The 21,669-nt window shown below is 40.0% G+C and overlaps 1 protein-coding gene across 2 annotated transcripts; it reads left to right on the top strand.

Annotated features, from left to right (window-relative positions):
* The first annotated feature begins 46 nt into the window (after window positions 1–46).
* Window positions 47–20,922, top strand: LOC123976829 (glycogen synthase kinase-3 alpha-like). Of its 2 annotated transcripts, XM_046059181.1 has the most exons (11): window positions 48–390; window positions 8,152–8,237; window positions 9,957–10,058; window positions 10,336–10,419; window positions 10,940–11,050; window positions 11,222–11,352; window positions 11,800–12,004; window positions 12,217–12,312; window positions 13,025–13,211; window positions 13,431–13,508; window positions 15,509–20,922. In XM_046059181.1, exons 1-11 carry the CDS (start codon window positions 216–218, stop codon window positions 15,568–15,570), a joined length of 1,317 nt encoding a protein of 438 aa, XP_045915137.1. In that variant the 5' UTR covers window positions 48–215; the 3' UTR covers window positions 15,571–20,922. The 2 variants fall into 2 exon arrangements, with proteins under 2 accessions (XP_045915138.1, XP_045915137.1); XM_046059182.1 differs by lacking the exon at window positions 13,431–13,508 and having other exon boundaries at window positions 47–390.
* The last annotated feature ends 747 nt before the right edge of the window (window positions 20,923–21,669 follow it).

The following is a 21,669-nucleotide window of genomic DNA, read 5'->3' on the forward strand; positions in this document are numbered from 1 at the left end:
TGAGCAACAGCTACTCGGAACTTCATCTCCCAGGTGGCATTGCGAGCGGTCTGTTTCTAGGTGTCTAGCAACAGCTATCAGCCCAGACAGCCAGCGGCAAAGGGAGCTGTATTTTTCGGTGTGTCTTTTCACGATTATTCGCTGCCGAGTACTCATACTTAATAGTCGCTTGGCTGAAAGTAGTGAAAAAACAACCCTGACCCCTGCACAGAGATATGAGCGGCAGCGGGCGGCCCAGGACCAGCTCGTTTGCTGAGCCGCCAGGTGTGCCAGGAACCGCCGCTGCGTCCACCGGATCAGCCGCTGCCGTGGGGAGCAGCACAGGAAAGTCCGGGGTCCCGCAGGCCTCCGGCAGCAGCTCGTCGGGATGCTCGAACCTAAAGCTTGCCAGTAAGTTATAATAAGCTACCAGCTCTTTGCTGGAGTCTGTCTATCCTATATATTTTATTCTGTGCTTTTACCTCAAATATACCTGCCAGTGCTTTGTGTCACAATCCAGAGGAAAGTCGTTATTGATCCCCGTGTAGTGGTAACCAACTTGCTAGCGTGCTAACTAGCTAGCCTGCTAACGTTAGCCACTTGTTTTGTATGTTACTAGTTCCCCCTCCGGCCGATGGATGTATTCAGCCCAATTAATGTCACACTAAGTAGCTAGGTGTTCATCATTTTAACCTGGTGTAACGTAAATTGATTCACAATCTGATTAATTTACTAATGTTAACTTACAAGTTGAGGATCTATGTAATTTCACAGTGGTCAGTGTGAGTGAGCAGTGAAACAGGCTCTGGTGTTCTTTGTGGCCAAGCTAGACTTAAATACCTAACTAAGCTTGAGTGCTGCATTCACGGTTGAGAGTGCGGCATCAGTTATCAGTCTGGCTCGCCTGGAGACGGGTCAGGACTCAAAGTTGCCTTTTCACCAAGGTCACCTGTGGGGCAAAGGCTTAGCAGCAGGTGGCCGACGCCTGGAGGATGCAAGTGATGCACATTCAGTCCGAGAGCTGGGCTGTCTGCTGGCATGCCAAGGAGTAGGTTTCGTCAGTCTGAGATGGAGTTATAGTATGCCCCTTTATCACTGTAGTGACAGGTGTAAGCAGAGATCTGTGTGTGTGTGTGTGTTAATCCAAACCTTATCAGCCATTAGCAGGCAGTGGTGTGTGAATTTGATATTAGAGCCCGAATGGGAGGTCATCTCCAGTTCAAAGAAGTGTGGCCCTTGTTTTCTCTCCCTCCCTCAACTGCAGCAGTAGATCAACACCCTCTGAGGCCTTTAAAGCTCAAATGGTGCCTCAAGCTGGTAAAAATACTCTTTTGGATGACTGATGAATACGTTGTCAGGTTTGGGAGTCCTGGAGGCTATTTCAAGAGGCAAGATTAACCCAGTTAGCCAGATATTTGTAAGAGAGACTGGTGTGATTTGACATTTTGAATTACTGGTAAAATTAAACTTGGACATGGAGCATTAAGGGTTTTGTGTTACCATACCAAACCAGTGATCTGTCATTATGAACAACATCGGAAGATATTTGATGACGAAATGTTAAGTGGTTTCTATTAACCCATACCCTGCTTCTATAAAATAGTCCCCATAGTGCAAGTCCAGCTCTTTTCTGAAAGGGAACTTTGGTGCTGACTGTCAAACTTTTGCTTTGCAATTCTATTCTATCTCTAGTCTGTCTTTTTTTGTTCCACAGTGTGACCCTAAACAAAAAGATAAAATAGCGAATTAGCCACCTTATGGGCTGGAATGGCTGGTCGAAGTTATAAGCTTGTTACCCACCTGCTGCTTACTTGTAGTTGGGGCAGTGGGCAGACCCAGTAGATACACAGTATTTGACACTATATAGATAGATAGAGATATATAGATAGAGATAAATAGATAGATAGCAGCTGGTGCAAATGTGTCCCAAGGAGAAACTGACAAGCCCAGACATGACTTCCAGTGGAAAAGAGAGGACAGAGAGATAGGCAGTGTACTCGAATGACACTTCATGAACAATACCAATGTGATGGCATTTTTACTGATATAGATAATTTTTTCAACAGTATAAATTTTTCAGAAATTAGCCTACCAACTGACTAGGGAATTGGTGACACTTGTGGAGTTAGGCCACAAACAGTGAATTTCTTTTAGGTTTATGATATTACACTCAACGGGATTCGAAAATATGTCTCACTGCTGTAAATCTGAAATTTTACCCACGTCCTAGTATAATTAACATGGCTGCTGTCACAGTGTCCAAGCAGTTGTTCCATTATTCACTGTTTGTGGAGCAGCTCTGGGCTTTGCCTTTGGATGACATCATCTCCACGGTCTGTCTCTTTGCTGTCAAGCTTTATGAAAAATGTTCAAATTAAATTATAAAATATTGTGTTTCCCTTTTGCAGAACAGCAACTGTGTGATGAATCATGGGTATCTCTTTGGGAAACACTACAGAGAGAGATGTGATAAAAAGTCATGTGACCAACACAGGGATCGTGGTATCACAAGATTGTTTTTGTCCACAATTGCTTTATGTAATTTTTTATGTAAACCAGCTGACTGTTTACTGAAAGACGGCCACGATCCACTGGGAAGTGGCCATTGTGTTGATTATGTTCTTGTGGTAGACTGTCAAGTGAGAACAATAACTCCAAAACAATACGTAATAGAAACCTCTCACACTTACACCAGAGGTTCTCTCTGTAGAGTAGACGACCTGGTTAGATTTAGGAAGATCTTGCTGCATTAAACTGTATATTAGTAAGGTGAATTTAATTCTCTTGAAGCTACTTTGCTTTAAGATGTGAAGTTAATTTAAGTGCAGAAGACAAGATATTAAAATAGAACATCTGCTGTTTAATGCATTAATGAGAGTAGTTTGTGTAAATTCTCATAATTCATATTGCTGTTCGCGTTTAAAAATGCCAAATACATAGATATGGATGTGATCAATTGCATGTTTGTGAAGACTTGAGTTTCCTTCTGTGAATGACAGGAAGCAGAGTGTAACACAGTGCACCGGTGATATGAAACGCTGAACTCAGACACAATGATAAAACAGACACATTGACAAAGCCAGAGTAAGGAATCATTTTTATTATGATAGATTATTGACCTCAGGGAACTGAGGAGGTGGTTTTTCATACTATATAAAAAAAGGGATGGCATATCCTTTAACCAGCTGTCCTACTTTTAACCTGGAGGGGGGGATGTGTGTGTGTGTGTGTGTGTGTGTGTGTGTTCGTTCGTGTTCGTCTTCGTCCAGAGTGTGAACCAAGTCGTTGAGTTAGAGAACCCGGTGACCCGGTCACTCTGCAGGCCTCACCGTTTCAGCTGTAACAGATATCACCAGCGTGCCTATTGGATGACTAACACACTTTTGTCGCTGAGGACAATTTACTGTGTGAGTGGATATGGATGTACAAAAACACCAGGGCATGCAGTTCTGGCTGTAAGAGGGCCATGTCAATAAGTGCATTGTCCTGTTTGGTAAACAAAGCATTAAGTATGTGGACATGGTCAGAGCGAGGGTGATAGAGCACCGTGACAGCTAGACGGCAAAAGGCCGCTCCATTATTTAAGTACCATATATATAGAGAGAGAGAGAGATAGATAGATAGTGGCTGTAAATAAAGGGATCCAGAACATGGCAGCTTATTTTAGTATCACTGTGTAAATAAGAAATAAATCAGCAATTTGTAGTGGTTGATTTATAGGGTGGCTGGTTGAGCAGAAAAACTTTAAGATCTCTGGTCTGACCTTTGAACAACAGCAACAACAAAAAAAGCTTTTAAGGTCTTTTTAATTTCTACAACTTCCACAATTTCCTCCATCTGCTTTCCTGGCTTACACATAAACTGAAACTTTCAGTACTTTTTACATTTTAACACTTTAACTACAACTTTAACTGTTTTAAATGTTTCAACTGCAAAAATGTAAACTGCAAGTACATAAACATTTTGCTCAGAAAATTCTGCCTTTTCTCATCATCATTTTACCTTTTGTACTTTGAATTTTTGAATGTGCTACAGATGGACCAATAGTCTACATTTTAACCAGCAGAAAGAGTAGTTTAAAATCACTGAGGAAAGGGGCAGTTTCACATTTTGCATTGTTAACATGCTGAGACTATTTGAATAGAGGCTGATACAACATTAAACTGGAGTTGGCCCCATGGCTAGTAAAAACAGTCCACATGTGCTGGGGTTCTGCATGATACTTAAGATCTCTTCCTGTGTTAAGCAATGGTTGTCTTTTGTTTTTCTGTTAACTTTGATATGTTGTCGGTTAGCTTAAAACAACACAATGGCTTTCAGAACAAAAAGTTGTGACATTTTGTAAGGGTAAAGTATAAGATTGTCGTTATGAGGATTTAGAATAGAAATATACATGTTTTTTTATCAGTATGATGGTGTTAACGTGTTGTCATCAGCCTATGCGTGTTGTTGAAGCACCTCTGATTACTATACAGAGAATACCACTATAGCTTTGTGCTCTGTCTTGGTGAGACGATAGCATTAGCTTTACAGTGAACACACAAGGGTTTACCCCCTAAAAAGCTGTGTCATTGGTACACAGAACCATGCAGGCTTTACAAACCGAGTCCTGTCTCAAAATGACCTTACCACAAAACTGATTGTGATGGAAAAAGAGAAGGGTCATGTAAACGGAGGGCAGCACGACTCGTGTCTGTTGGCTGCTCAGCTCTGGTGCCGACTGTCTTTGAAGTCGGCTTAACTACCTTTGAACCAGAACCTGGTACAACCTTTTCTACTGTCGCCCGGTGTGACTGAGTGTTTGGCTGACAGCGCTGTCAGCAGCTCGGCAGGAGAGACGCTCCTTACTGTGCCAGGATTTTATAACTGACCTATGAGCAGGACACGCGCTTTAAATTTCTCTGACTCTTTTCACATCACGGATAATGAACAAAAGTAAAACATTCAACTTTCCCCATGTGAAAGCTTTCATGGGCAGAAGAATAAATAATATATTTCTCATAATTTATTTAAGGTGTGTTGAAGAAAAGACCTCAGTAATAATGGTGACTGTTTACAAAAAAAAAAAATATCTTGTTTCAAAGAAAAGCAAATGGCAAAGTAATATACCGAAGATGACCCCTCACCCTTTCAAACCAATGCATTGGTTTGAAGTGCCGACTTAAAGTTGAATCTAAAATCCTGATACAGGGACAGACTCAGCTTAACCTAACATGTGTGCTTACTGGTAAATGATTGGCCAGTTCAGTGCATTGCCACCTAGGGGTGGGTGATATGGCCAATATGTTGTGGCTGGGGCCCTTCTGTGTAGAGTTCTCCCCATGTCTGCGTGGGTTTCCTACCAATGCTCCGGCTTCTTCAGTTACAGGCAAAAACTAAAGCTCTGTAAACCTGTAGTGAGGACATCAAAGAAGTGGACTAGTGAAGCTGTTGAGGAACTCCAGAACATGCAGGTTAATTGGTGACTCTAAATTGCCCGTAGGTGTGAATATGAGGGTGAAAGGTTGTTTGTCTCTGTGTGGCGACCTGTCCAGGGTGTACACCTCCTCTCGCCCAATGTCAGCTGACATTGGACACGACCCTGCAAAGGTTAAGCGTTTATAGATTGGATGGGTGCTCTGTATTTATGATTTCACTCCTCTCCTCCATGTTTTCATGTTTTCTTTCTTCTGCAGTGGTTTGCAAACCAGTTTGGAAGCAAAATAGCAAAATAATCTTTGTATAAAAGGCTCTTATCAGGACAGAGAAAAGGGCTGGCCTATTTTTGGGTTCATAACCATTAGTTAATTAGTCACATTGTCTTCACTATGAACTCTGCCATTCCTTTCTTCTCCCTTGGAGGCTTCTTAAAGTTGACATCCATTCACTTGGCTGTCATTAACCTAAATATTCAAGAGGCCAGCGGAGGGACGGCCCAGATGTTAAGCCTGGCTGCAACAAGTGTCCTGGGTTGAATGTTGGCTGTATAGTTTTGGTTACGTTATGATGTGGTTTCAGGTGGTGCGGTGGTTCAGTGGTTAGCACTGTCGCCTCACAGCAACATAACAACTTAACATCCTAACTTAACATCCAACTTAACTAAGATGGCGCTGAGTATAGCTGCCTCGGTGTTCGGGGCGCTTCTTTTTGTTTTTGTGTGTTAATTCAGTTTTTGGCTGTTATTCCCGGTGCTCTAACACCAGGGAGGAGCTCATGAACATCAGGGGAACAACTCCAACTCCAGCGGATTTAATTTTCACTTTTCTTGCGTCATCAGTGGAATTAAAAAACTGTACAGAGCGGACCGCGACACAGAACTCTCCGGCAATACAAAAGGTGGAGGTGTCTGTTTTTATATTAACAATGGCTGGTGTACCGACGTGACAGTGATTTACATTTCGCCGCACGCCAACGTTCAGGACACACAGAGCATGCTGGCCGACCGGATACTGTACAAACCGGACTCCCTTGTTATTGTTCTCGTTGACTTTAACAGGGGAAATCTCAGCCGAGAACTCCCCAAATACAGACCGTTTATTAAGTGTCCAACCAGAGAGGGAAACACTTTGGATCACTGCTACACCACAGTTAGCAGTGCCTATCACGCCGTCACACGCGCTCCACTGGGACACTCTGATCACGTGATGGTCCATCTGATCCCTGCTTACAGGCAAAAACTAAAGCTCTGTAAACCTGTAGTGAGGACATCAAAGAAGTGGACTAGTGAAGCTGTTGAGGAACTCCAGGCATGTTTGGACTGCACTGACTGGGATGTTTTCAAGGAGGCTACCAACAATCTGGATGAGTTTACAGAGGCTGTGACGTCGTACATCAGCTTCTGTGAGGACAGCTGCATTCCAACACGCAGCAGGGTGAGTTATAACAATGACAAACCCTGGTTCACAGCTAAACTCAGACAGCTAAGGTTGAAAAAGGAGGAGGCATTTAGGAGTGGGGACAGGTTTAGCAGGGAGGAGCGAGAAGCTAAATGACTGTACTCAGAGAGACAAAAAAAAGTTCTCTGCAAACGACGCCACGTCTGTCTGGAGGGGGTTCAAGACAGATCACAAACTATAAACGGAGTATAAACGATTCTCGCCTGGCAAATGAGCTGAACCAGTTCTACTGCCGCTTTGAGAGTCAATCGGACTCCATCCCCCATGACTCCTCCGCTCAGCTTCAGCCTCAGTCCACCACATCTTCCCCTCCCTCCTCAGAGCTGGCCAGCTCCACCCCCTCCCCTTCTCTCTCCATCACAGAGAGGGAAGTCAACGGCCTTTTCAGGAGGCAGAAACCCCGCAAAACAGCTGCAGCTTCCGCTTCCTGGGCACCATCATCTCCCAGGACCTCAAGTGGGAGCTGAACATCACCTCCCTCACCAAGAAGGCCCAGCAGAGGATGTACTTACTGCGGCAGCTGAAGAAGTTCAGCCTGCCAAAGACGATGATGGTGCACTTCTACACCGCCATCATTGAGTCCATCCTCACCTCCTCCATCACCATCTGGTACGCTGCTGCCACTGGCAGGGACAAGGGCCAGCTGCAGTGTATCATTCGCTCTGCAGAGAAGGTGATTGGCTGCAGTCTTCCTTCTCTTCTGGACCTGTACTCCTCGAGAACTCTGAGGCGAGCAGGAAAGATTGCAGCTGACTCCTCCCACCCCGGACACAAACTGTTTCAGACTCTCCCCTCTGGCAGGAGGCTGCGGTCCATCAGGACCAAAACCTCTCGCCACAAAAACAGTTTCTTCCCGTCTGCAACTAGCCTCATTAACAAGACCCGGGTCCCCCACTGACACTCCCCCCATGCAAACGATACAAATGTCTCTGCACATGTAAATACCGTTTCATCTCGTGTCGGGCTCAGATAGGCTCCAGCCCCCCGCGACCCTGTACGCAGGATAAGCGGTTGACGATGGATGATGTGGTTTCATATCATTACCTCTTGTAGAAAGGAGCCAGAGAGACTAAAGCCCATTTAATCCTTTTTATAACTTCACAATAAAGCAATTAACAGATTACCTGCTAAGACTCATAACTATAGTGTTCTACTTCTAATTGAGATTTTTTTTTAAAGCTTTTAATATCTGTATTTTTACCCATGTTACACTAGTGAAGTGACCTGTTCTGAATCATAACACTGTGTTCTTGTATCCTTTCATCTAATATTGACCCTGTTCTTGCTTGTTTTCTAGGAGACAGCGGGAAGGTGACGACAGTTGTGGCCACACCAGGTCAGGGACCAGACCGCCCACAGGAAGTCTCTTACACTGACATTAAGGTAAGCAAGGAAGTAAAACAAATACCATAAGATGCTCTGTGTGTATATATAGAAGTATAATCGTATTACTTTTATTACCACATTGCACAAAGTGACTGCAATATCTCTGGCTAAAGTTGATAAGGTTGTTGATAAATACCAGTGGCTCCATAATTATTTCACCAGGTGCTGAGATTTATAGCTTTCAAGGCTGAGTTTATAACCTACTTTCTGTTAACTATGTTGCCTTGATCTGAAAATGTGACATAATTGTGTCAGTGTCGCATGGGATGAGATTGGTGTTGCATTGAGCCAGAGAACATTTGCTTCTGCATGTCCTTCTGGTGGTTTACTTTTATCACTTCTAAGATTACTACTTAATAGTCAGTAGTCTTATGATACTGTCTTTTCAGAAATATTTTTCTTTTCTAATCTCTGCTGCAGTTGAAGGTTATCAGGGTTTTATTTAAAATGCTTCTGAATTATTTATGTAATATAATATATATTTGAATAATCTTGAGGATAAAACTACGATCACAATCATCTATCAGTGTGGTGGGAATGGTAAAAATATAAAAGTGGTGATGTGATTTTTTTTGCTGGCGTCTGTACCAAACAAGCATGTCCCCTTAAGTCTGGAGAATATGATTTGTAGGCCGGGGCATCTCTGTAGCACCGCAGTGACATGTTGTGACACATTTTACCTTTATCAAAAGATTGCAACTCCCACGATTTGGATATTGCATTAATAGGCTTTATGAATTTAATACTTTTTGTATACTACGGCTGCAGCTAATGATAATTTTTATTATCAGTCTCTTGTGTTTTCTGAATTTATCATTAGTTCTGTAAAATGCTAGATAATGGTAATAAATGTCCACCACAGTCTGTGGCCACAGTGACGTCTTGAAATTGCTTGTTTTGTTTAGTCTAAAACTCATATATTAGTCAAATATAAACCAGCACATTTTTCCATTCGGAATCAGTGTGGAAACTAGAGTTTGTGAATTCTGTGCTGTTTTGCTTGAAAAATTACTTTTGGGGCAAGACCAATCATAATTTTTGCCATTTAATTTTCTGACAAATCCGTTAATAGGCCAGTCCTTTCAGCTCTAGTTTACAGAGATTCAGATGTGATTTTAAAGTTTGATCTATTTGTCGTTAAGGTTTAACCAAAATAATAAAAAACAATTAATTCATGCATGTCTAGTGTTAGTTGAACCACAAATTATCACCTTGCTTCTGATCAGGATGTTAGTGTATCACAAGTTAAGTCTGATTATTACTGTATACAGTTTGAACATAATAGGGGACTAATGGACATATAGAGTAATAATATACATGTTTTATTAAGTGCAGTAGCCCTTTATTCAGTCCATCTAAGTTAATTTAAAGTTTAGTCAACTGACTGATGGTTCACACTGCTGAATCCAGCCCTCACTAAAAAAAATCTGAAGATATTTACTCTTGCTGTGTGTTTTTGGTTATGTTAAGTACATCTAGCAGTCAGTTACTTGGTTTATAAGTGGGATTTAGCATAAACCCCCTTAGGAAAACACAGGCAGGACAGACTGACCTACTTTAAACAGGTTCACCAGTTCAGACTGAATGAAACTGTAAAGTTGTGACAGAGGTTATTTGTAATGGTGTACTCTGTGTTATAACCCAGCTGGACTGACACAGACAAGCTCAAAAAATCAATAGCTGTTGTAACCCTTCCGCTTGTTTCCTCTTTTGCAGGTGATTGGCAATGGGTCGTTTGGTGTGGTGTACCAAGCTCGCCTCATCGACAGCCAAGAGATGGTGGCCATAAAGAAGGTTCTGCAGGATAAGAGGTTCAAGGTAAGACTTCAGTATACTAATATCTCCACATTCTCTTCTCCATTGTGATCTAAACTTATTTAAAAACTCTCCGTTCGTTTTATTTTATCCCTTGGGTCAGACGTTGGGTTTTGTTTTGCTTGTTTGTCACACATTTTAAAAATATTATTGTAGATCTCGATATAAACCTGAATGGGGTTCATTTGATGTATGTAAAGTTTCCCTTTCTTTTAAAGTTCTTCTCATGCTTGGTTTCATGATTTCCCACCCACGCTTGTGTGTTTTCTTCTCTTTTCAGAATCGGGAACTACAGATAATGAGGAAGCTTGATCACTGCAACATTGTCAGACTACGTTTCTTCTTCTACTCCAGTGGCGAGAAGGTAGGATTTTTTTTATTACTCATTTGTTCTTACAGAAAAATCTAATGTGGTCATACAAACTTTTGCTAAGTCACCATATTCACGCAGTCTTATCTCATAGTACCATAGTTTGAGGAGATTATAATAAAACACAGGAAATGATGCATGCACTTAAAAGATAAGACTACTCAGATGCAGCGTAAAAAGGAATACCCCAACCATAAAAAAGGGAAGCTATCCATTTCTTGGAGAGACAAATATAGAAACACTTCTGAGTTTAATGTTGCAGAAGTCAAAACTGGAAAGATTCTTTGTATTTGTTCCTTCTTTTTTTTTTTTATATATATATAAAAATAAATTAGATTTGCAAATTGGCAGCCACAGCAAGCACTTCATGTATGTATATGTTGAAAATGGCATCAACATTTTGACTTTGCTTTTTGATATTATTGGGTAGCTATAACAATGGGCAGGGTTTGTAATTGTGGATTAAATTATACATCTGTTAAATACAATGATCTCTCTCTCCTGTGCTATACAGAAAGATGAAGTGTATCTCAACCTGGTGCTGGACTTTGTCCCTGAGACCGTCTACAGGGTTGCCAGGCATTTTAACAAGGCCAAGAGCATCATTCCTATCATATATGTGAAGGTAATTTTCTTCTTTTTTCTACGAAGACAAGTCTTTGTGTTGTTCCTAAACATCTCGCAAGAGTATATCTTTACTTCACTATTGTGAAACTTTTGAAACTTTTTTTTTTTGTTTCCATTTGAACAGTGTGGAGAGCTTATCTTGTGTTGTTTTTATGTTGTGACTTCTCAGGTGTACATGTACCAGTTGTTTCGCAGTCTGGCTTATATCCATTCCCAGGGCGTGTGTCACAGAGACATCAAACCCCAAAATCTGCTTGTCGACCCAGAAACTGCCATCCTCAAGCTGTGTGACTTTGGCAGGTGAGCTCCATGAACAGATGGATTTCTGAAGAATTTAACAACAGCTAAATCAAGCGTGATGTAGCACGTTTCTGTGTGCAGAACAGAACTGATCTTTATCTATTCTCCAATGGAGTATTGAGTCTATGTGATAGTGCAGATAACGAGTGCAGCCTTAGGCATGCATTAACCACTTCAAACAGCCCACTTGTATTATGAGACTGTATTAAATATGGTAGACTTCAGCCTATCCTGTTTTTTTTTGTTTTGTGTTTTTTTCGCAATGGACTCTTTAAACACACTGGTAGGTTAAAAATGTCTGTAGTCTGTGAGAGGAATAACAACAAACCCCACATCTCTTGATAACATTTCCTCCACAATAGTTCACACGTTTCATCCCCTGACCAACCCTTGGAGTTTTGCTGCAATCTTTGTTATCTTTTCATTTGATTTCCTATGTTTCCCCAGCGCCAAACAGCTGGTCCGCGGTGAACCCAACGTGTCGTATATCTGCTCACGGTATTATCGCGCCCCTGAGCTCATTTTTGGCGCCACAGACTACACAGCAAACATTGACATCTGGTCAGCAGGCTGCGTACTGGCTGAGCTGCTGCTCGGACAACCCATATTCCCCGGTGACAGTGGGGTAGACCAGCTAGTAGAGATTATCAAGGTGAGTGTGTTTATCAGGTGTCTGTGTGCTGTGAGATTATTTCAGCGGAGAGGTTTGTGTGTTGAGATATGGTTTTTGCTTGTGGACATGCACACCCATTATTTTGTATTGATGTTCATCAAAGACTGTCAGAAATATCAAGTTAATCATGAGCCAATACAGCCTGTGTGTCCGCAGAATACTGCTCATACTCCTCCTACATCTATTTTTAGGTGCTGGGAACCCCAACAAGGGAACAAATCCGAGAGATGAACCCAAACTACACAGAATTCAAGTTCCCTCAGATCAAAGCCCATCCATGGACCAAGGTAAGTAAATAAATGAGGATTAACACCAGCAGGGCTGTCTGTATTTGCTGTATTGTGGAAACATGTGGGGAAAGGTTTGAGACGTATATGTGTGAAAGTTGCTATAAAATCAGTGTTTTACTATGATTTTTACGACATTCTGCTTTCTGTACATTTTAGTGTGGAGGAACACTCTGAATACCCAAAGCATTAATCTGTATCATTATATTTGTTCCAAAAAGTGACATACATTACACCAGTTTATTGAAACAAGAGAAGAGAATACCTGTGGACGTGTCGTTGCCCACACAGTCTATTTAAATCTGCGAGTTCAGGTGCTTAAATGTCCTCCTTCTGGAAGTCGATTAACCCCTGACACCTTAAGAGAACACAAACAACGTAAAACCAACAGAAGTGGCCCTTCAACATTTTTCTCCTCTAAAAACTGCATTTAATTGCTTTTTCAGCTGCAGAACAGTTATTAGAGGTTGTAGCTGACTGATGTCAGATGTGTTCTTTGTTTTCTTTCTTATTTGTTTACACACATTTGCTAAAATAAAATACCTAATGTAAATGGAACATCAGAGTTTCATGCTAACCTCCAGTTGATAATAAATACTCAGTTTTTGGGTGTTTCATATCAGTGATGCAGGGTGGTTTTGTGTTTTTAAAAAAAAAAAAAAAGTGTCAAGTGTGGATGCTGTTCTAAAATAAAACTCTTGTTGTTTCTCAGGTGTTTAAACCTCGCACCCCTCCAGAAGCCATTGCTCTTTGCTCCCGGCTGCTGGAGTACACGCCGGCCTCACGTTTCTCCCCGCTAGAGGCCTGTTCACATGCCTTCTTCGACGAGCTGCGCCAGCCTAACACGCGACTGCCCAGTGGACGTGAACTGCCGATGCTCTTTAACTTCAGCCCCACAGGTAGCTACAAATTCAAGCATAATTATCTTGAGTGTTTTAGTTCAATTTCAAAACCAATTGTGGACCGAATCATCTGTTGTGTTTGTTTAAATAAGTAATTTTTTATCAATTAATAAGGAGAAGCCAGATTTCCATCTGTTTTTTAGTTGACAGATTGTTGGTTTGTTCTTGGGCCAACACAGTAACCTTAGATGAAAACTCCTCTTTTATTTTCTGCAGAGTTGTCAATCCAGCCGCAGCTGAACTCAACCCTCATTCCTCCTCACGCTCGTTCTCATACAGTTGCTTCTGCCCACGGTGGGAAAATCTTATGTTAATGTTGTTATAGCTTAATGTTAATATCATGATTTTGTGGTGGCTGAAAAAAGAAGTTTAGTGTAAAAAGAATACAGTTATTAAAAAAAATACACACATCACAAGTAACATAAAACAAACTGACACAATTCTTTTGATTTTGTTATTGTGAGTAAAAAAAATTGTATCATAATAAAAATAAAAAGACACATTTTATCTTTTTTAACTGGTGATAAATCAAGTCAAATGGGCTCAATTTGGTTCTGACAGTTCTGGGCTGGAAAATACATCATGTGAATGTGAAACAGTGAATTCATGGAATTGGTGGTGCAATAGCCTCAAGTTGCAATCATGATTGTACCTATACATACTTCTACTAATTACACAGGGAATAACCAAATATATACCTATATTATTTGACTTAGAATAACTGATATAAAATGATTTTTTTTAAATGTTAAAATGTTAAATGTGTCCAGTCTGGTTTGCAGACTATGAGCCCGATTTACTTACATCCTGAATGAGTACCAAACTGCGTGCCTGTTGTGGGTGATTAAGTAAAAATTATTGCGTGGTGCCAACACAATGGAGGTGGCAGTATTTAAATAAAGGTTTTGCGTGTTTTAATGGATTCCACCATGGAGAGTCGGGAGTGAAAGCAGCCAGTGCGTAAAAACCTTGTTTGTTTCATTCAGTGCGTCCCGAGTATGTAGAAATCATATGTACCTGCCCATCCTGCCTAAGATTGAACTAAGTACTTGGGACAGCACACCTGAAAAACTGCTTTGGGAAACCCCAGCAGAAACGGCTACAGTGGTGCTGTCTCTAATGAACCATACTCGAGGAAATACCAGCAGATCGTGCTTCATCCAGCCAGAGGGAACGATCACTTACCGTCTGCACCGTGCCCGGTCGCTCCGCGATCACCTGTCCCTCGCCCTGTACGCCCCAACGCCCCATTCCCTCTTCGATACCTAGTGACACACTGCTGCTGGGGGCTCTCCGCAGCGCCACGCAACTTTCTAAATTCTTCCATCCACGGAGAAAAGAAGTCAGGTCAAAACGAGTTTTGCTTTATTGGCATGAATATTAATACAACAGTATTGCCAAAGCTAAAGGATAATACAAAAGAATAATTCAATTCATATAGTTCATCGAATAAATGAAATAAAATAATTTTATTTCAATATATTGGATATAGAATAATATCTAATATTGTTAATTTCTCTACATCTTCTTTTATTATGGCTGTGTCTCCTTCTCGCAACGATAACAGCAGCCATCCCTGCGCAACACTTGGCGGTTTGCACCTTCCCTTCAAACGTATTAAATATAGATGCTGTTGCACTCACATGAAATTGCTTTTAGGCTCGTTAGATCACATTGCGTGTAGTAAATAAATGTATCTGCATGTTACCCTCCCACTAGTTTGCACAATAAAATTTAAACGCCCCAAATTGCATATTCATTAAGGCAAAAGTACTAAATGAACAACAGGTTGTGAACAGAAGGTGGCAGTATTACACATGAAATCAACAATATTTGTCAGGGACTGATTAGATGTGGAATACTGGTCTCATATTCATAAAAAACTGATTTCAGGATACACACATTCTGAATATGAACCATATTTGTTCTAATATATGGAAACCCAGATTATAGTAGACCCTTTTCCAAACCCTATTTGTGGAAAAATACTGCACATCTTCACGATAAGAAATACTTATTTTAAAGAGTAACTTAAATTCCACCTTTTATGTATCTTGTCCAAGTATGTTTTCATTTACAGCTTTGAACCATAATACATCCATCCACTCTTCTCCATTCAAAAAGAATATCTGATGTGAATATGTAATTGTCTAGCTCTTAATTATATAACAACCCCTACTTTTTCTAACATAAAACAAAGTTGTCTGATTTTAAGGTTAATACAATATAATATATTATTCTTTGCTGAACTGCACTTTTATTTACTGTCCTTTGTTTCTTCTTCTGTCCTTCAGATGGTACCGGATCAGATTCATCTCAACACAGTTCAGTACCAGGGTCTCTTAACAGCATCTGAAGCAGCTTCTCGCCTGCCTGCCTGCCAGCCTCACCCTTACCTCAGACGCGCAGACACACACACACACACACACACACACACACACACACACACACCCTCACTCTACTGCTTTCCTCCGTGCTGCTTGCTCTCCTCTTAGATGATCTGTTTTTGTACAGTAAATGCATTGAACAAACAAACATTAGTTCTGTAGCTGCCATGGTTGAAACTACAGCAGGAGATTGTTACACACACAGTTTCGTTGCTGATCGGGTGGGATGTGAAGGTTCAATAGTGGGGGCTGGTCCTCTGTAATATAACCTTTTTTTAAATCAACATTTTTTTTCTTTATATTTGTGTTTATTTATTTCACTAATTGAAAACATCGTATGATCACACAACGTTTTGTCTCTAAAGATTTTTCCACTTCAGATTATTTTTTTATAATCTTCAGTGTTTTTTGCAGTAAGGGGTGAACTGTACACTGCCTGACCAAGACCAGAACTGACCCCAAATAGGTCATCAGGGTAAAGGAGATTTTTATTCAACTCAGGGCAGGAGAGTGGATGCAGGGACTGATAAATTCCTAAATCCTCCAGCCACATTATTTTACCAATCCAGCCTGATGTTTAGGTTTAAATTAAACCTCCAAGTCTTCTTAATTTACCTCCTTAAGTGGTGGGTAGAGGGTAGTAAAACTCATCAGTACCAAGTAGCAGTTATCAGTGTTTGGTTGGAGGTGTATTGGATTGCCCCTTACATGAATCATGTTCAGTGGGTGGACTGGAAATAACCAGCCATCAGCCAAACGCTGACTCCACCAGATACCGTGTCTTGTATTCATCTGTTTGTTTCCTGTTCAAGATAGTTTTGTTTGGTAAAAGATTGCAATATTCCTATAAAATATCTGCTTTTACACTTCCATATAAATATGGGTTAGTTCAATCATGGGTTTAGGCTACTTTTCAGCTTTTATTTGTGATAATTGTTTTTAACTCATTTCCACATCCAGGAGGGCAGAGATGTTAATTTGGAAAGACTTTTATGTAAAACATCCAGAGGAATATTCATTGACTCCTGCTCTTTTTCATCACCTCAAAAAATAGTGTAGACCTGTAAATGTCAGTTGTGAAGAAAGTGTCAATGTGATGCTCAGAAAAATTAAATGAAATTGAGCAAGCAAATTAGAATCATAGTAGTGCAGCTAGTAGTACATTACTGGGTGCTGCTTGTTCTCTGTCCTACCAACTAGTTAGTTGTGTTCATTTCGATGATTAGATGAAAACCAGCAGTGCTCTGGATGCTACTGTCGTCGTGGATCATTACAACAATAGAAGACTTAGAGGCTCCTTGTAATTCCAAAATTCAACATGGATAGTGAAGCTTGTCTAATAGACTAGAGCTCAGTCAGTCTGTATTCTGTATCAAAACATCAGTGCTTCTTAACAAAATTGTTTTCAGAATTAACATGCTGAAGAAAATAACCAAATTTACGCCCTCTTTAACCATTCAAAAGGAGAAAAAAAAGTTTTTTAATTGATTCCACCTATAAACGAGGACCTGCTGTGAGTGGAGACGTCAAGTAGTATCAATAGCAGTTTACTGTGGAGGAAACGTCTATGGTCAGAAATGTCTTAAAGGTGTGTTCCACTAAAATTGGCTGTAATAAAATTAATATTATTTGTCTTTTATTGCTTTCAAAACTTGAGTTAATTAAAATGAGGCAATCGTGATGTGGTAGGAAGCCAAAACATTTTAATTAGGGTAACCACAGGGTGCTTTTAAAAAGTCTGACATTGTTTTATTATTCAGTTGGATGCAATTTGCAACTTCACCGCTAGATGCCACTAAATCCTACACACTCATTTTAAAGCTTTGAAAAGTATTCAAACTAAATATAGTAAATATAGTTACTTGACGGGTCTCCTTTACATTTTACTATTGTCTTTTTTTTTCCTATTCTACCAGTTGATGTGTATTCAGACAGGACAGGCTTGGATTTCTTATTTAAGTCTTAAAATGTCTCTGTAATTTCAGAATATGATGATGTTATTTCTCTGAAACCTGTAAGATCCTCTGAAAATGATTGGCAAATTAAACACAAATGCTATCTAATCAAAAACCTCTTTTGGTGGAATTCCCCTTTTAGCTCAAAGATAATTCCTGTCATGATGTTAGTATAGAAAGAAGTGCTTTTGTGTGAATGTTGGCCCTGTTAATTACACAAAGCAGAGAAACTAAAGAATGCTGCAGTGGGGATTTAATGTTTTATTAAACTTGAAGGGGAATATTTCATGTAAATGTTTGATTTGAGCTGGATGTCAGTTATAGCCGAAGAGGCCTTTTGTGTTGATGTTGCAGCTTCTTTAGCAAACTGTACTTCCATCAAAGAAAAGTGAAGAGACGGCTTCGTAGAAACAAAATCAACTGAGGATAAATGGACATTTGCTTCAGTTCATTAGTGCTGACATGTACACATAGGCAAATCATAAGAAAGATGAATTGAAGGCTTAATGTGAATAGTTGAACATGAGCTTCAAGCAGGGGAGTTTCTGTTAGGTGTGTGTTTGTCTATTCTTATACTATCTTTGTGAGGACTGAATTGAATTTTACCCCATAAGAGTGAGAAAAGACAGCTGTTGGTTTTTTGTTTTGGTTTGGTTGACGTGGTCTTACGGTCAAGGTTACTATTAGGGTCATGGGTCAGAGAATGTATTGTCACAGTCGGCATCCTCTCAAGTAAAGAAGTAAAAGTGTGTATGTTTGACCGACCATATTCCAACCTGCAGTCTGAACAACCAGTGTTTTAGGGATTAGAGCAGTCAACAATTCATATTTTTAGTAAGCAGTGCAGACCACTTGAAAGTTTTAGTATAGTATATTTGATACTATTATACCATGCCTCCACCTGCTGTTTTTACCCGTAGCCATGTTTGTGTTTTTTAAAAATACAAGTGAGGAGCTCTGATGAGCCCCGATGCGTTTTGAATTCCACCACACTCGGCACATTCACATCGATTTCATATGAGGAGAGTGGAGAGCATTTTTCATTCTCTTTCCAACCGTGGTTTTCCTCCCAGCCGCTTCTGGGTTTCAAACTGCTAACCTCCCAGTACTGTGGGTGACTGCTGGGCAACATCGTGCTTTCTGTGCTGTAGAGAGTCCAACCAGCGTGTTTGATTAACTCTGCAGGGTGCGTCACACTCAGAGCTGTGAGACTTTTTGTGGCTATGACAAAGTGTGGGAAAAGCTGCTCCCAGCGAGAGGAATCAAACACGGCTGATTTTTCTCTTCCCCAATCTCAGAAGCCATTTTTTCCCCTCCTTTCTCTCCTGTCTCCTCCTCTTATCGCACGTGTAAATATCACTGATTTTTATTTTCCTCTTTTTACTTTTTATTACAGAGTTGTTTATATCTTACTTCCCTCATCCTGTTGATGGAGCAGTCTTAGTTTGTGCATTTTTGTAAATAAGTTTCTTTTTTTCACAATTCAAAATGTAAATACTGCAAAGAAAAAAAAATCAGCCTACTCCTCATGTTTGTTGATATTTCTCTCTCTTCCTCTTTCTTGTAGTCCAGTGAACATTTTAAAGTAGCTGTTAACACCGCTACTCAGCTGTCCTCCCTTTTTGGTCCTCTGTTGGATCACCTGACTGTTGAATGAATATTTTAAAAGTTCTGTTCCAAAATGCTCTCTTTCTGTTTACTTTGGGTAGAACATATAAACATCTAAGAGTGATGTGACCTCTCTGAAATCTAAAGGACTGAAGCATGTTCGCTTATCTGAGCCATGCGGCAGCAGCGTCTTGAATCTGGCCAAGGTTGCATGACAGTGCTCTCTCCAAACTACTCATCTATTATCTGCTGTTGATACAGTGTGTATATATACAGTATAATAAATGCAAAATGTTTGAAGCAATGATGTTTGTTTTTACCATGATTAAATCTAAACTTTTTCAAAATCACATTTAAGAGGCTGCAGAGTCTTTACAAGAGAGAGCTGTTCAGTCATTATTACTAACTGTGCTAGTTATAGTGAAACACAAGAAACATTTCCTGTTCTCTTTTTGACTTGGTAACCTCCTATTCTTTTATTGTACAATTACACAAGAGGATACACAATATAAACTCAGAATCAGAAAATAGCTGTCAAAAGTCAAGCAGATTTAAAATGATAAATTTAAAGCAGCTATAAAAAAAAAGAAAGAAAACAACTGCAGTTGTAACTCTTAATATTTGCAGGTGGTTGTTGCAGTAGTTATTACCTTCCTTGCCTGTAGATGGCAGACATTGACATGCCTACAATTTGCTCTTTAAGGAGAAACCACCGATTTAGCATTGCGCTTTGATTAAATTGTCGGAATCTCAGTGGACAGTTTTTAAAATCAATGCCATATAACCAGAGAAATCATCTTTTTTTTAATTCCACCCATTCTCCTTCCTTGTCAAAACCTGGCGCCTACATTACCCACAATACATCTAGACTGCCGACAGTTAGGTTGAAGATTGGCTAGCAGTAGCTAATGTGGCCACTGCAGAGACATGGAGCGAGCTAGAGAGAGCTAACTTCTTCCTAACTCCAAACTCACATCTTTTAGACTTTTCAGTCCCATCTGAAGCAATTTTTATCATATTTAATTTTTATTGCTTGTAGGTGGCTCATGTGAGACTGGTAATACAGAGCTTTTTTACTACCACAAAGTTGGTTGTTCTCGTTTTGGAACAGAACTTCATTTGTACGTTGTGTCATATTGCAATATATTATTACTGTGCAGTATTGAGAAAAATGTCTTTGCAACATGTCACTGGTATTTTTGCAGAAAGCGCAATGTCTGACTTGAGTGATCTCAGAAGTGTTTGGTTGGACTAGAATCAGTGTGTCCAGCTAATACTTAACATGGGCATTTTGTATTATGTGCTGTATGACATACAGAATTGCTGCTATGGTCACAACATGGCAGAAACAGACATTTGTGTTGTAACTGCAGACAGAGCCACCAATGAGCTGTGTGTTTGTCGCCAGGTAACATGCAGAAATGTTGCTGCACATGAACGACAGTTTGAAGTAAACTGAATCTCCGATATTCTACTTTTGTTTGTGTTTTTGAATTCTCTGAAAACTCAATTGTGTGTTAATATTATGTCGCTTAATTAACTGAGGGAGATTACAGCATCTCTTTATATGTCACTTTTATTTAATTTTTCAATTTTTTTTTTTTTTTTTTTTACTCCAATGTCAATCTGCCCTGGTGGACTGATGTGATGGAGGGACAGACGGAGAAAGAGAGAGAAAGAAACACAGACCTGTCCGTCTCTGTTCTGTGTGTGTGTATGATATGAACTCATTTACTGTAATAAAGTGATGAAACTGTGTTTAGGTTGTGTGCATTGTTTTTCTTTTATTCCTATTGAGGTTTTAAACTTGGATTTAAGATTAGTTTATGTACAAGAGTATGTAATCCTTTAGGCTCAGCTCCAGTGGACAGCTAATCCTTCATTCGTACTGACAAGGATGTGTGTGTCTGTGTGTGGTAAATGTCCAAAAACAAAACAAACAAACTCATCGTGGTTCATTTCCATGAGAAACTGACCAAAACCTGTCTGGCGGGATTTATTTTGTCAGACTTTGACTTAATAGATAACTGTATATCTTGACCTCAGCGACCGTGCATTATAAAATTGTCACGTCTTGTCGAGTAAAGGCTGACCAATAAAAGTGCATTCAGGTCCGTGACTTGCTTGATACTCAGATTTAAGTTAGGAGCTTAAAGTTTTTCTGTCTTTACCTAGATTACTGCTCTCCTGCCACTGTTGACCAGATCCTAATAAAACTAACAGGATTTTTTTAATCAGTCCAGAGCAGTTTTACAGACTTTACTAAACGGAGTTTAAAGTTTCAGGCTCAGTATTTTTGTCAGTTACTACAGAAACATTCCTACTAGTTTCTTCCTAGTTTGAGGACACAACCAGAAAGTATAGATCAAAGTTTTTCATGTACTTTATCCATTATTTCTAGTTGGTTCTGTTGAATTCCCAGCTCCTTCTGTCTACATGTCAAAGTATCCTTAAGCAAGACACTGAGTCCAACATGTGTCCCGATAGTCTTTCGGGTGTCTGAAT

Source organism: Micropterus dolomieu, linkage group LG09 (assembly GCF_021292245.1).
Source record: "Micropterus dolomieu isolate WLL.071019.BEF.003 ecotype Adirondacks linkage group LG09, ASM2129224v1, whole genome shotgun sequence".
NCBI classification, from domain to species: domain Eukaryota; kingdom Metazoa; phylum Chordata; class Actinopteri; order Centrarchiformes; family Centrarchidae; genus Micropterus; species Micropterus dolomieu.

Excerpts from the sequence above, each read along its gene's own strand:
- LOC123976829 (XM_046059181.1), top strand. The coding sequence starts at position 216 with ATGAGCGGCAGCGGGCGGCCCAGGACCAGCTCGTTTGCTGAGCCGCCA. Across the intron at positions 391-8,151 it reads CTCGAACCTAAAGCTTGCCA|GAGACAGCGGGAAGGTGACG; the intron begins GTAAGTTATAAT and ends CTTGTTTTCTAG. Across the intron at positions 11,051-11,221 it reads TTCCTATCATATATGTGAAG|GTGTACATGTACCAGTTGTT; the intron begins GTAATTTTCTTC and ends GTGACTTCTCAG.